Source organism: Hypomesus nipponensis, chromosome 1 (genome assembly GCF_054491055.1).
Source record: "Hypomesus nipponensis isolate SF chromosome 1, ASM5449105v1, whole genome shotgun sequence".
NCBI classification, from domain to species: domain Eukaryota; kingdom Metazoa; phylum Chordata; class Actinopteri; order Osmeriformes; family Osmeridae; genus Hypomesus; species Hypomesus nipponensis.
Genome location: NC_140361.1, coordinates 9,246,646 through 9,261,424, shown reverse-complemented (window position 1 = coordinate 9,261,424; position 14,779 = coordinate 9,246,646). Strand labels below are relative to the sequence as shown.

Sequence of the window (14,779 nt, the reverse complement as noted above, 5' to 3'; positions counted from 1 at the left end):
GGGTAATTGGGACAACGACTGAAGTACATTCCTAAGGCACCAATAAATTAAACAAGCCTCACATCCCAATTAATCAAATGTGTTTTATTTATTATGTAAAAACATTATCACCTTAGGTGATGACTCTACACTGCTAGAAGGTAAAAAGCAGCAGTATTTTATACATACAGATACAGTAAATTAATTGGTAAGATCTAAACGGGTACATTAATGTTTGTGATGTTGTTTTGGGGATTGTTGCACTGTACAATAATCTCTCCAGTCAAACTGAAGCCAACCATTTGACAAAGCTTCAGTTTACAATATTGCAGTACAGTAATCTACCATTGATCTACCAAAATCCGCTTGAACAAGTCTGCTATTTATTCTGTTCATGTACACCAACATACGGTACAGCCATTAAATTATGAATATGGAGATCATAGCATGGTTTCAGATGCATTTCCACTGGTTAAGAAAGTATAATACAGATCCATCAAAAGTAAGGAATCTAAAGCCCCTGTCCCCACCCCTAACAAACAGGGGAAAACAACAATATAAAAAAGATCACTTTTTTTGCTTCAGATTTATAAAGGTGACATTCTTTTAAGCATCCTCATTTACATTTTCTAATTACAGTTTAGATGGCAAAAAAAACCCAAACACAAATAGACATGTGGGTATATACTGAATATTAAAGCCAAATAAAAGTACATGTATCTATACATTAGAAAAAGGAAAGAATGAGCAGCCCAGCTCTCCCTACACCAGACACCCACAGACACAGATCTTTGGAACTCACCTTGAGGTGCAAGTCTAATGAACCCAAATGAATATTCATCAACACGAATGAGATAAAAATAATTAAACAACAGCAACGTATCAATATGTACTTTCTGACCACATGAACTGGGACGGTCTCCGCTCTCGGGGGGTCTGGTCTGTGGGCTGGTTCTGGTCAGAGTCCAGTCAAACCATTTCCTTCAACAATGGATCACTACAAAGGCAAGCACTGGGAGAAGCAAGTTGTCCAGGCCTTCTGGTCGTTAGTCCACCTTGACCACACTGTAGATCTTATTTACAAACCAGAAGCAGGCAAAGAAGCCGATGGTACCTGAGGAGGAAGCAGGGCCGACATGTGGCGTTAGGTGAGCTTAAGAATCGATGTCACAAAGCCACTTCTTCTGTGGTGTTAAAGGCACAGAGGAAGGAAGCCACGTAATTGGATGAGAACACATCTGTGAGGGAGACCAGGGGGACGAGGAGCGTGCAGCCTTTTGAACAGGCGTGCGTCTTGTCTCTGAGGGACGCGCTTTTAGCGAGGAGGCTCTGCAGGTGCCACGCTGCTCTGGGAGGTGGGGACCAGACATGAATGAATAGAAAACACAAAACTAATGAAAGAGCATCTGGGGGCAAAGCTCTTCAGGAGCACCGCCGTGCTAAAAATAACCTTGGCGTCACAGCTTAGTCACACAGCACTGGCACAACGCTACCAATTTCCCCCTTCGAAAAAGTTGATAAATTCCAATTGACTGGGGTGGCTGGGAATAGCGAGATGAATCTACAAAGTCTGTCAAAGCACCGAAAGCTTCCATTTGTCAAAGAGGAAATCTGGAGATAGCCAATTTGTTTGAGCTGCTCTCTGGAGACTAAACAGATAACATTCTGATTGGACAAAATCCTAGGAAGATGATGAATTCATCCGACTCTGAAAGCCCTATCTGAAAGCTCAACGGGCCCCAGACAACAGACCTTGAGAATTACATTTGGATCAAAGTTGAGAAGGAGTGAAGGCAAGGAGTTATTTTTTCGCCCTCTGTCTAGGCCAGATTAAGATTATTCAGATCAAAATTTAAGAGGGTGAGAAGGAAGATCTTTTGTCTTGGATTTATTTCTCTGTACTGATCCTCAGCCAGCCAGGCCTTCCCCAATACTGCTCATCCGGGTCTTACGATAGTGGCTGATACTGCAGGAGACATGGGCACCGCTTTACAAAGTGGCAGAAGAGCAGAGAGGTCTGTGAAGACTATGACTTCACTGGGATGTTCTGTCCCAGGGAAGGGCTCTGGCCTGGCCTTGCTTAGACCACCTAAGCATGTGGCCTCCTGTTTACGTCTGCACCGTGTAGGCGGTCTTGAAGGCCGGACTTGGCCGGAGAGTGCAGTTACCAGGTTACCATGTCAACCTGTGTCTCTCTCTAATAGCTGTGCTGTCCATCCATCTATCGAGGGAAGGAGTCATGCTGTTCACCCCGGCCTCCTGATAGCATTGTTGTGTTGGCTCTTACGCCCACATTTCTCCTCTGGTACACATCTAGATCTGGAGTACCGGCACGGTGGTGGTGGTGGGTGGGAGGGGGGTTGCCATAACAGCCGTAGTCAGGGATCCAGGATGCATCTATTATAATCCATGGCAACAAGTGAATCGGGCGCTGCCTCAGAATTCTCCTGTGTTCCACTGAGACACAGCATCATTCGACTAGCTGAAAGCTGATACATATTGGAGGGGTCTAACCATGTGTTTGATGCCTGCTCTATCACAAACGCAGAGAGATGTCCTCTATCAGCACGTTTCTGAGAAGGGAAAGCTGCCCAAGCGTAGAGCTTGCAATTCAATTCTGTTTCTTGAAAAGGAAACTTAATGGATTATAGTTTTACTGGCAGAACAAAGGTAAATAAGAGGCTTGGCAAGGACAAAGAGGAATGGCCAACAAAAATCCACTGCATCGTAAACCACTTCCTGGTCTGTGATGTCACTGAAACAGGATGGAGATCCTGCATCTGCCAGTGAACAGAGACCGTGTTATACTGCTTGGTGACGTTAGGTGATGGCTACACCTCAAAGGACAAGCAAACCAAATAAATGACTGTGGGCACACCTTCACCTCCCGCTGGTTTGTCTCTCCACCTCTTGGTCACACACACACACACACACACACACACACGCACACACACACGCTCTCCTGCAGGGACCGGCTTACTATTCCCATCACAGCCAGCACCAGGCTCAATATGTGTCAGAAAAATGTGTAAATGTTTAAGTGAGGATGTGAGTGGGTGGGTGAGAAACTCTTTGGGAAGATAGGCCATCATCAAACAATAAGACAGCAGATGTTTCCCCAAAACATTTGTTTTAGCACCATCATCTCCCGTTCCAAGGCTAAATTCATTCATTGTGACTGCACCATCCAGCCTCTCCAGGAAGATAGAATAAATACACGTATTAAAAATGGCTTAGCACTGACCTGTGAAGAGGAAGAATATGAGCACCATGATCATGGTGTAGCCGAAGTACAGGATGGTGCTGGCTGCGCCCACGATCTGCAGCTTGGAGAAGAAGTAGTGCACGGCGTACACAAACAGGTAGACCGCCGTGAAGCCGCTGGTCAGGAAGGAGCGCCACCACCAGTGGTAGTCCTAACAACCACGACAACAACATTAGATGAAGGCAAATAATCGTGTCGAGTGTACACCTTGCAATCTGTTTAACGGAGGAACCTGTCATTTTCCCTGGCATAAGGCCTGCATCATACAGCGTGCATAATCTGGTTAATCTTTATAGCCCGGGGGAGCAGATGTGCCGTTGCCCTGGGTCCCTGCCGTCTCTCACCTCTGCACACAGGTGGAAGTAGCACAGCAGGATGGTGGCCTCGGAGCAGGTGATGAGGAGGATGATGAAGACCAGGAACAGGAAGCCGAACATGTAGTACATCTGGTGCGACCTGGGACACAGCATCACAAACGAGCAGTGTCAGCAAAACGGGCCGCTGAAAGGAAAGAGTTGATTTGGAAAGCGCGGTGGCTCCTACCAGATGCTGTTGAGGATGAAAAAGAGCTGGATGAAGATGCAGCCGAAGGGCAGGATGCCCCCCATGACGATGCCGGGGATGGGCTTGGTGAAGAATGACTGCTCCGGGATCTGGCGGGGGATCTGATTGGTCCTGACTGGCTGCTCGATCGCCTGCAGGGACACAAGACAGCAACGGGTCAGGAAAGCCACAGGCAAGAGAAACATTTTGTCTTCATAGATTTCTTATAACTTAAGATCTGAAGCCAGAACCCTAAAAGCACTTAGGACTCCAAATACAGCCTGGGGCAGTGGGAAACGCTGGTCCGTGCAGAGGGGGGTCAAAACTTACGGGTTTCTTGAAGCCGAAGTAGGCCCCCATAAAGGTGAGGGGAACGGAGATGCCAAACCACAGAGCCAAGATGGCCACCAGCGTGCCAAAGGGAATGGCTGCTGAGGAGCCCTCCACCCACAGGATCAGGTTCATCAGGAAGAAGTCTGCAAACACGATCCTGAGAGGGGGGGATGTGGGGGGAGTCCATGAGAGATGGAAAGGTTAGAGGGAACAGAAAGGGAGATGGATCAGATGTCAGAGGTGATTTGCATGTGATGTGTCAACTGAGATGCTGGTTGTGTCTGGGAGAGAAGCTAGCCTGGAGGCAGGCCTACCCTGGACACAGCAGCGCCGTCAACAGGACGTTGGTCTTCCATTTCTCCCCGCCGAACGCTGAGGGCACACAGGAAAGAAAGTGGACAAGTGAGGGCACTGGGGATGACTCAAACATTTCGAGGCTAACCGATCCTGATTTGGGGATTCTCATTGATGCCATAAAGATGGCAGGTATTCATTTCAGCAATTGGTTGTGTGCCTGAGGTTGCGTCAAATGGGACTCACTCTTATATAGGCGGGCGGAGACGTAGCCGGCTGGGGTTCCCAGCAGAACCCAGAGGACCACAGCACAAGTCATCAGAGCTCCACGGTTGGCTGGGGATAGGAACCCCAGACAGGCGAGGACTTTAAGGGAGAGAGACAGACAAAGGAGGGAGAGAGGTACATGATTTCATGAACCAAAGGGATTTGGGCTTATTGCTTTGCAGACGGAGGTGACGGTCCTCTTACAAAGGGTGATGAAGGTCATGATGAAGATCTGCGTGCCCTGACCCAGGAACACGGAGAGCAGCATGCCCTTCCTGGGTGGCCTGAACACGTCCCCGTGGACCTGCTTCCACCCTGACTCCTCCTGGGCATCCTCCTGGGGAGGGAGCACACAGCCAATCAGAATCGGATCAGAATCAGGCCCACGTCTGATTAAGCATATGGTAATAGCATTTTAGCCCAGCCAATCACAAAGATAGAACGTTGATTCTTCCTTTGAACACTTGTTAGTAAAGTATGAAACTGAAGTGAACATTTTTATTGCAGCTTTTGTTGTTGTTGCCAATTGTAAAAAATTGTATAAATGCTGGCTTCAGTGTAGCTCGAGACAGAGAAGAGAGATTCAAGTTGAGCCTTCAGGGTTGCTTTTTACTAAAAGCAAAAGCATAACCTGACATGGACAACAGCCATACTGCTTTGGTTGTGGCAGCTCATGAGACACTTGCCCGAAAACAAACCACCAAACCACCACAAGGTAAACTCTTTAAGCCTGTGACAAGCTTACATAGGATATGGAAGCTTTTCCTGTGGGTGGTGGAATCTTTACCAAGTCTGCCTGTGAAATATTACAACAAAGGTTTTATGACAATTGCAGTGTTTTGGGAGGGAATCTTGTGCTGTTAACCTATACCGATGGCTGCTAGATTAGTTTGCAAACCAACTAAGAACAGAGACAGAGTGATTTCGAATAAGGAATGATATAACTACAATGTTTCACAGACCATGATAAGTGTTGTTAGAGAATTGGAGAAAGTACAAGGTTTCCTTCAGTTTCACACAATTCTCTTATTGTTTTACACTGAAAAACCATGGATGCATTTATTGCACACATGGCTATTTTTAGAGACTGTTTGTGTTTACCTGGTCCACCTGGTTGTATCTGGCAATGTCTTTATGCAACGTCCTCAGCATGATCATGGCCACCATACCAGACAGGAAGAGAACAATGACCAGGGAGTTCATAATGCTGGAGGAAACACAGGACAGATGGGATAACATGAAAACGGCAGACATTTTAGTGTTGTAGCATTTTGGTTCTTATCCGGACCGAATATCCAGAAGGTTTAACACACCTGAACCACTGGATGTTGGTATGAGGCATTGACACCAAGATGTAGTCCCACCTCGAGGCCCATTTAATGTCATTGTTTACCTGTGAATATGGACATTTCGATTACTATGCAACAGGAGATCCACCCCAACCAATACTTGATCTACCCTTGTGTAGTCCAAACACAATTTACAAGAACTCAGAAAACAACAGTTATGGGTGACGCACATCAAAGGTGACAGAGTAAGTGTACGTAATCTTCAGATCACTCTCAAATTCTCCAGGAACCTCCATGGGTGGCCCATCACAGACAGGGGTATTTTCATCAGCTTCTGCAATACTGTCACACACAAATACACACACACACAATTAAAAAGAAAGCTCCCCTCTGAGCTGCACATTAATCCCTGTATAAAGATGCCGTCCCAATTAAAACTCCATCATTCTGGTCGACATTTATTATGAATGCTCTAACAATTGAAGCATCATGTAAACACATTTACCTAATGATGCATGTTGCATTACAACAAAGTTAAAGGTCAGTGTTTCGCCCTCTTCTGGTGATACGTGGAAAAGCATGACACCAGGGCAGAATATCTGAGGTCTTCAAGGACAAAGGTATCAGCTGACTGTTTGGTTCTCTTATTAAACTACTAATTGAAAATGTTCCCCATTTGTCCAAGTGAAAATGAAAAAGTAGACAGAAAAAAAACAACACTGTTCTGAAGCGATCCGGCATTACAAGTTACAGTATTTGTTGTTTGTCTGCAGGCCTGTTCTTACCTTTTGGGTTCCAGGATGGCTGCCACCAGTCGAGCCCCCTTCCAACCCTCATCTCCCCCATCGTGGTATTGGATCTTTATGTCAACGTGATTAAAAACGTAGAAAGTGTTCTTCTTGTTGAACTCGGACTGAAAAAAATATGCTGACCAGTCAATTTACAGCTACTCAGTTTCGAATCCAAGCATAGACTACTAATGACTCTGTACACACTGGAAGTATTCAAAGTACCACAAAACTACACTTATTCAAGCTGTTCATATCACAATAGCGTGGCATCAGCTAATGGTTTGAGAGGGACTTACATTGATGACACAGGCATCTTTAACACGTCCATCCGAGGTGACAAGGCAGCCAATAGGAAAGCCAGGATTACAGTATTTCTGATTGTCTTCCACTTCATAGCACCATGTGACTGGCATGTTGTCAATGATCCTGAAATACCCATTGTCTAACGTTAGATCACACTGACTTTACTGAAAAAAACTTCTCATGGTGTGGTGCCACAAGACAGTAGTATTATGCCTGCTAAGTACTGCATCATGTCGTAGTAATGTACATAAGGGCAACCCACCAGTGATGCTGGTAGTTCAACTGCATTCCTCTCTTCAGGAAATCAAGTTTGTCTTTATTCTCAGGTTTGTCCTTTGAATAGGTTTTAGTGCACACTTTCTGGCATTTAACATTTTTCTTGAAAGAGAACTAATGCAAAGGGGGAGAAGGGGAAATTTCTGGTTATACCGGGTGTTCAACATGAACCAGTAGAACAGGATAAACGATATACAGGAGATGACGGTAGAATGCAGTTATGAAGCAATGTTATACAATCAATATTTCACAAGGCCTACTCAAACTTACCTTATAGGGCGATGTCTCAATTCTTTCTCCAAATAACACCTGTCCAAGGTTCTCTGATGGTCGCTTTTCCTTCTCATCTTGGCAAAAGTCAAAGCTTTGAAAACAGTTTACAGAGAATGTTGTTAACATCAAAGCATTACTGTTAAGTAGTAAATAGTAGACTGATTAGAGGTGCAATCAAAATTGTACTTACACGTCATACTCATAAGGGAGGACGGATTCAACCGAGTCCAGGCGGTTTACAAAAAGCTGGATGTCAGTCTATTAAAGAGTGATTGGTCCAGTTTAATTATTTACTAAATAAATACATGCAATTGTTAGCTACAAGCTTTCGGGTTTGCTGGCTGCTATTAGCTAGCTAATATATTTTTAGGTGACCCATCCATTCCTAAATTATGTGCGATGGAAAAGTAATATGGCATTGATGCATTGGAACTGATAACTTGACGTGACACAAATGGATCCGTTTATTTGCTGGAACAACGTTGTGGTGGTTGTTTTCTGCAGAGTATGGCGTTTATTCATCATATCTCTTCTCAAAGCTGAAATAGAGCGGTTTCTTCTTTGAACTCGACTAAAGCTTCTTAACCTTACAATAACGTATTTAAATTGCAAGTGTTGGACCTGACCACTAAAACTTTATGAATACAACAAGATAGGGAGGCAAGTTGTGTTTCTCACATGACATGAGCGATTCGGGGAATACTGACGTTCCAGGGATTAATTTGGTTCCACATTAGGCTAGGCTAGCTAGTAGCAACATAGCAAGCAAAGCAAATGGTAGCAACACACTAAGTTCGCGACATTGACAAACATCGTACAACACCTAGTTTCTCATAGACAAAATAAAATGTGAAAGTGCGACTTTACCTGACAATCATCTGCTTCTGAGACTTCACAAAAACTCACAGGGGCTAAACCCGGAAGATAGAACGCAGAGCAAGAACTGAACGCAATGATCGAGAACGCCAGTACGAAACCCGGGTCTATCCGCCTCTTCATTGTATCAGGCATGAATTAACTATTATCTATAGACAAATATATCAAGCTATAGGTGATGCTACAATGTTATCTATCCAGTTTGGTAATGTTGTCTATCGGCCCCTTTGGAAGCGGCCCTTCTAGTTTAGCTAATTAGCCTGCCTGCCAGACTAGCTACCCTTAGACTGTAACACGACGGCCTACTGGACACTACGACGTTTGGTTGTCATGAAGAAGTAGGAGGGGCGATACATTTCTTGAAGGCAAGCCCCAAACTTCATGTTGATGTACATATCATATAAACATATTTAAGTCTACTAACTACCCTCTGCATGGGACATAACTATGCTTATTTATAATGCTGTTGTAAAATAATATACGACTCTGCTCTCAAATTGTATTTTCTTATAAGTCCTTGGAAAACATACATGACTACGCGCACCATCAAACGTGCATGGTGTGGTTGCCAGATTTCTGTCGTTTTTCTTTAAAAAGAAAAAACCCTCCCCCCATTTCAACGTTTCATATCAATCTAAATATGTTGTTGCTTGTAAAGTGACACTGTCGGTGTCAACTAATACAATTTGGCTATAAATTTATCTACCACATAAATCTCAGTGAATGTTGTTCATCTATTGATTAATTTACTAATTTATATCCAATCTAGCGTTCTGGGTAAGAAACCTGGCAACACGTTAGGCTCTATAGCTGCGCGGTTGTATTGAGCTGGTTGTTAGCTAGCTAGTAGTAGCTGTAGTCAAGATTGGAATTGGAAAAGGTAAGTAACTCACCACACGCTCACCTGATATTTCACAAAATGCACAAATACGTTGTTTAATCGGGTATTATAAGCATAGAATGTTGAAGAAATTGTTATTGGAAGTCAAATTTAGTTGTTTTGTTTGAATTCACAATGTGCTAGACCACGAGCGATGGTAAGGCCGTTCTCTTACCACTGCTGGCCTACTAGCTGGTAGAAACTATTGTTTAGCTTCCATCAGTTTGTCTCCACTTTTCAGTCAACCTACTGGCTAGATGCGTAATTTGGAAACTCAAAAGCAAAATGCATTGCTGGTGGTTTAGTTTTAATTGTATATTCACTGGTGTAAATCCACACATCTTCTGTTGTTCTGTTACCCTGCTAGCTAACCTAACACCACAACTACTAGAAGTGATTAGCTTCAAACGTTGGAAACTCAGATTTGTTTACCCAAATGTTGAATGTTTGTTAACTAGCTATTTCAATTTTTTTCGAAAATGTTTGCTCATTTGAACGGGGTGCAATATTAATTTAGAGTTTGATTCGGATTGTACAGTACTGTAGAACATTTCACATTGCAGTAAATAGACTGCCTTCATTTTGGCCATTCATTTATCGGCCATTTTGTCTAGTTTAGCTAGCGTTAGTTAGCTACCTATGTTATCTACAACACTACAGTTCTCTGCTGCAATAAAATACATCTTTACAAATAGAGCCATAGTAGTGTACTATTATTCTTGTGAAGATAAGCGACTTGTTAAGGTGGCCCGACAGTAGAAAAGTGTGTACGGTATGCAAAACTAATTATTTTTCTTCATCTCCCAAATCTGTTGGTTGTGGGTGTGTGCCATTTTTATAACTCAAGCCAACTAACTTGGGACATGGCAGAGGCAGATAGACCAGGGAAGCTCTTCATCGGTGGGCTGAATACTGAAACGAACGAAAAGGCACTGGAGCAGTATTTCAGCAAATATGGCAGGATTGTGGAGGGTAAGTAAACATTCACAACCGATTTGGTCTACATCGACTTGCATCACCTCACAGGCACATCATGTGCAAACGAGCTTAATCAGTGTGTAAATAAATACCAATAGGTCAAAACGCATCGTATTTGCCTGCATTAACTTAGCATTTGTGGTTTCAGTTCTTTTGATGAAAGATCGGGAAACAAACAAATCGAGAGGTTTCGCTTTTGTGACTTTTGACAGTCCAGCAGATGCAAAGGATGCTGCACGTGAAATGAATGGAAAGGTTAGTTTAGTGGCGTTAGGGTTTTCAATTGTCAATTTGGAATAAAACATTGTGCATTTTCACTAACCCAAATGTGTCTTTGTATAGTCACTTGATGGCAAACCAATCAAAGTGGAACAAGCCACTAAACCTCAGTTTGAGACTTCAGGCAGACGTGGTCCCCCACCGATGCATCCTCGCAGTCGTGGCCCACCTCGGGGTCTCCGAGGATCCAGAGGAGCCCCAAGTGGGATAAGGGGCCCTCCAAGCAGAGGTACCCACTTATATGCTCATAGCACCTTAAACCTTGTGTTCTCCTCGGGTCATTCTGACCCATCAGTCATTGTGACCCACCGTCGTTTGCGACAACTTTACCGCATACAAAAACAAAGTGAAGCATTTTCTTTTAACCGTTGGGCTGTCTCAGACCCCCCACATTCTGAAGGTTTAAAATAAAATTATTTTTATTTGCTTTTGTATTGGGTAAAATTGGGTAAACACAATGATGGTTCGTTATGAACCTTTTGGTCATGTGACCCGAAGGCAGCACAAGGGCTATACAATGATACCCAGTTGAATAAACCAGAACCAAAGCATTGCTGACATTTTGTGGTGTTGCTCTTGTTGAATTGATATTGCTAAGATGTTAATATTTGTATCTCTTGTCTGCCACAAGACTACTATGATAACGTAGGGAATGTAGAACCCTTCTTTAAAGGGATATCCTCCAGAGGCCCCCCTCCTCTGAAGAGAGGACCTCCAATTCGAAATGGAGGGCCCCCTCCCAAGAGGCCAGCCCCATCTGGACCCATGGGTCGACGTAAGTGTGAGTCTCTTAAGGAAGTATTTGAAGATGGAAGGCTGTATCATGCTTTGCCTAATTGTCCTTTTTTTGGGTGGGGGAAATTAGCGCCTATGTCCAGGGACAGGGACCCTTATGGCCCACCCCCTCCTCGCAGAGAGACAATGATGTCCAGAAGGGATGATTACCCATCCCCCAGAGAGGATCATTACAGCTCCAAGGAAAGGTACCATGTGTTTCTGTCAACATGCATGTGCTTTTTACATTCTAGTGATTAAGGATTTTAGGAGTAATGCATGGATTTACAGACTTGTCTAATTTTACAGCTACTCAAGTCGGGAATACATGAGTTCCAGAGACTCAAGAGACTACGCACCACCTTCAAGGGATTATTCATATCGGGAATACCCTCATTCCAGCTCCCGTGACGAGTACGGGTCCATGTCAAGGAGTTACAGGTATACACTGCAGTTACTCATACAACGCATTGAGTCAATTATTGAATTGATGAGTATGTTAAATACCAATTCCCTATTTCAGTGAACGCGATAGCTATGGAGGAGGCCGTGAACCCAGAAGCTATATGGACCGTCCCAGCGCTGGCTCCTATAGAGAACCCTACGATGGTTACGGTAAGATTGACCACTTGAACGGGGGGGGTGGATGAATGGTGATCTCAACAACATCACACGTCCTGCCCAATGTGCCCTGGGAGCTGGCAGCTGTATAGGGCTTGAAATCGGTACATGGAAACTTCCAACAAGTCTCTCCTTGATCGTTCATTCCAGTTTCACAAGACTCCCTCAAGGAGCCATGCACGTAATTGCATTTTTGAGGGTGACAAAACAACCCTCACAAAACCATCAAGACCTGTGAAAAGCCACCTGTCCTATCTGCGGTTCTAACAACTGGAATTCTGAGAGGAAAAAAGCTACTCAACAGATCAATGGCATGCTAAAAGGGGTTTCATTGCGTGTGTAAAGTTCCCCAAGCTTGGATAATGTACTGCCTGTAACGTCCAAACTCCCCATAAATATTTTTTCCATCAGATCTTTTACACATTGGAAATGTAAAATCTATATAGCTTCAATGAATGTACAGTAAGTGTCACTGGCAAAAAAAGGGCACATGACAATGCAGGAAAGTGTGTGAAGTGAACCTTGCCAATTACCTGACCATTGACCCTGCAGGTAACTCACGCAGCGCCCCACCTTCAAGGGGGCCCCCACCGTCCTACGGTGGCAGTGGTGGAAGCAGTCGCTATGACGACTATGGCAGCAGTTCCCGGGATGGCTATGGCAGTCGCGACAGTTATCCCAGCAGTCGGAGTGATCCCTATCCCCCTAGCCGTGGGGAACGAATGGGCAGGCAAGAAAGAGGGCCAGCTCCCCCAATCGAGAGAGGCTACCCTCCTCGTGAAGCGTACAGCAGCTCAAGTCGCGGGGCGCCTCGTGGCGGCCGCGGGGGCAGTCGAGTCGATAGAGGAATGGCCCGCAGCAGATACTGAGATGGACTCAAAGCGTGCGCTAATCCTGCGTTATCGGATGACCTTTTTATGGTGGAAAGATTGAAGAAGGAAAATCCACAAAAAAAAATCTAGCCATACTAGCTAATTCAATGGAAGAGCTTAGCTTTTGAGTTGTTTATCTTCAGTTTTTCTTTTCTTTTAACTGTTAAATTGTTTTATATTGCCCCTGCCCATGTAATGGTACTGTTACCAAGTGATGAGTGTTAAGTTTTTGTACATTTAGTGGTGTTAACTTGCTTTGCCCCTGGATGTGGCTTTCATACACAAATAAAGTTTTTAATCAAAGACCTTAAGCGACGCTGATGGATGTTCAAAAAGATCCCAGACACTTTAGTTTGAATGTTCGACATTGACCAGCGCAACTCAAATAATTTCAATTCAACTGAAGAGAAACAGATCATGCATCATCAGTTATGAATACCTCTTTAGAGTAATCTTAACATAAGTGCTTTGAGTTGTTGATCCTGTTACAAGAGAACAAGGCAAATGTCACCTGTCACTTTCCCAAACTATCAGTATAGTTCTCCCTCAGTGAAAATGGACCATCACCATAAGACAAACTTGCAACGACCTAACCAAAGACTCAACAACCAAATGCAAGTCTTTCTACCCGACTGATAGCCAACAGCTGGTAAGCAAAGCAAACCTTTTTGTTTCTCGTCTATAAGTGAGTTTCTCATTGCAATCTCGGTTCTAAAGGCTGGTTCACGAGAAGAGTGCCCCAGGGACAATCACAATCCTTGTATTTGGCTATATTAAGGGTAGTTCCATGTCAGCAACTGAATTTCATTTGCAGAATCCTAAGGATTTGAATCTCTTTTCAACCAAGATAAGTTAAGTTATTCTTTATTGTCAACTGAGCAGTCGCTCATGGAGATCCTTTTTGCTGGAGACCTTTTTGTTTGTTTTTCCAACTCTACCCCAAGTATTTAACAAATGGCAATTTCCTATGTCGAGAATAGTTAAAGACACTTGTTTTTAATCGATTGTATCAAGTTAAGAGCCCAAGTCCAAGCTTGTCAAAAGCATGCCTTTTCTAACAAATGGAGACCACTTGGAGAGCAGCAACATCCTAACAGCCAAACTGGAAACTCAGGAGCTTAAAATTATCAAACGGGACCCGTTGCAAAGGAAAAGTTACTTACTGGATTATTTTCATGACAATACCAAGTCAAAGAAACTGCAGAATATTAATTTCATGACTCCTTTTACAGGTTGAACAGCTTTATGAAACCATTTCCTGGCATTGTGATTGTCCTCAAGATGATGGACCAGTTGTTCATTAGAGTGAATCTTAGCAGGTGCGTCCTCAACTACTAAATATATATTGACGTAGAAAAATGTGTAGATGCAGAATCTGGATATGTATGGGGAATTAGACAGTTGATTTGTGTTCTACATCTTCACTGTACAGATTCCTTTGGCGAGCTTGTGTTGGCACGGCTACCTATGGAAAAACGGAGTGGCAGGCTGCTGGATGTGGACAGGGCCCAGCCTGTGAAATTACACTTAATGACTTTTACCTATTACCAATAAAATGATTTGAACTATATTAAGTAATTTTCTTATATCCCTATGTATAAAAAGATTATATGATAATGTGACTTTTTTGGAGGCTACTTTTATTTTCCTTAGTTGTAATAAATGGAAATAACTTTTGTTAGGATGTAATGAGACTCTTATTTACAGCACACATACAGTAGGTGGAGAGTCGTAGCCTGTTTAGGCATTTTCATAATCGAGAGCCTGGAATGTTTCCATTACCTAATATGGTGAGGTTTATCCAAGTTAATTGTCAGTTTCCGATGTTGTTGCGTGCGTCCATGTACAATAATTGGACATATTCACAGTTTTGTTCATTCATGATG

At 43.6% G+C, this 14,779-nt stretch overlaps 2 protein-coding genes across 6 annotated transcripts; one reads left to right on the top strand and one right to left on the bottom strand.

Moving 5' to 3' along the window:
* Positions 1 to 69: 69 nt before the first annotated feature.
* On the bottom strand, positions 70 to 9,057 carry tm9sf5 (transmembrane 9 superfamily protein member 5). Of its 2 annotated transcripts, XM_084684488.1 has the most exons (18): positions 8,481 to 9,057; positions 7,804 to 7,871; positions 7,611 to 7,704; positions 7,327 to 7,454; positions 7,058 to 7,187; positions 6,756 to 6,883; positions 6,201 to 6,312; positions 5,995 to 6,074; positions 5,783 to 5,888; positions 5,427 to 5,477; positions 4,886 to 5,018; positions 4,661 to 4,780; positions 4,435 to 4,492; positions 4,118 to 4,277; positions 3,788 to 3,939; positions 3,589 to 3,700; positions 3,224 to 3,395; positions 70 to 1,093 (listed from the first exon to the last, which is right to left on the bottom strand). In XM_084684488.1, the coding sequence occupies exons 1-18, from the start codon at positions 8,622 to 8,624 to the stop codon at positions 1,026 to 1,028; spliced, it is 2,016 nt and encodes a 671-aa protein (XP_084540614.1). In that variant the 5' UTR covers positions 8,625 to 9,057; the 3' UTR covers positions 70 to 1,025. The 2 variants fall into 2 exon arrangements, with proteins under 2 accessions (XP_084540614.1, XP_084540623.1); XM_084684497.1 differs by lacking the exon at positions 5,427 to 5,477 and having other exon boundaries at positions 8,481 to 9,056.
* Positions 9,058 to 9,216: 159 nt separating this feature from the next.
* Positions 9,217 to 14,463, top strand: rbmx (RNA binding motif protein X-linked). Of its 4 annotated transcripts, none has more exons than XM_084684526.1 (10): positions 9,217 to 9,369; positions 10,217 to 10,341; positions 10,496 to 10,602; positions 10,690 to 10,855; positions 11,285 to 11,407; positions 11,492 to 11,609; positions 11,710 to 11,841; positions 11,924 to 12,015; positions 12,574 to 14,212; positions 14,326 to 14,463. In XM_084684526.1, exons 2-9 carry the CDS (start codon positions 10,233 to 10,235, stop codon positions 12,888 to 12,890), a joined length of 1,164 nt encoding a protein of 387 aa, XP_084540652.1. In that variant the 5' UTR covers positions 9,217 to 9,369; positions 10,217 to 10,232; the 3' UTR covers positions 12,891 to 14,212; positions 14,326 to 14,463. The 4 variants fall into 4 exon arrangements, with proteins under 4 accessions (XP_084540652.1, XP_084540661.1, XP_084540644.1 ...); XM_084684535.1 differs by having other exon boundaries at positions 9,218 to 9,369; positions 11,285 to 11,401; XM_084684518.1 differs by having other exon boundaries at positions 9,218 to 9,369; positions 11,258 to 11,401.
* Positions 14,464 to 14,779: the final 316 nt, after the last annotated feature.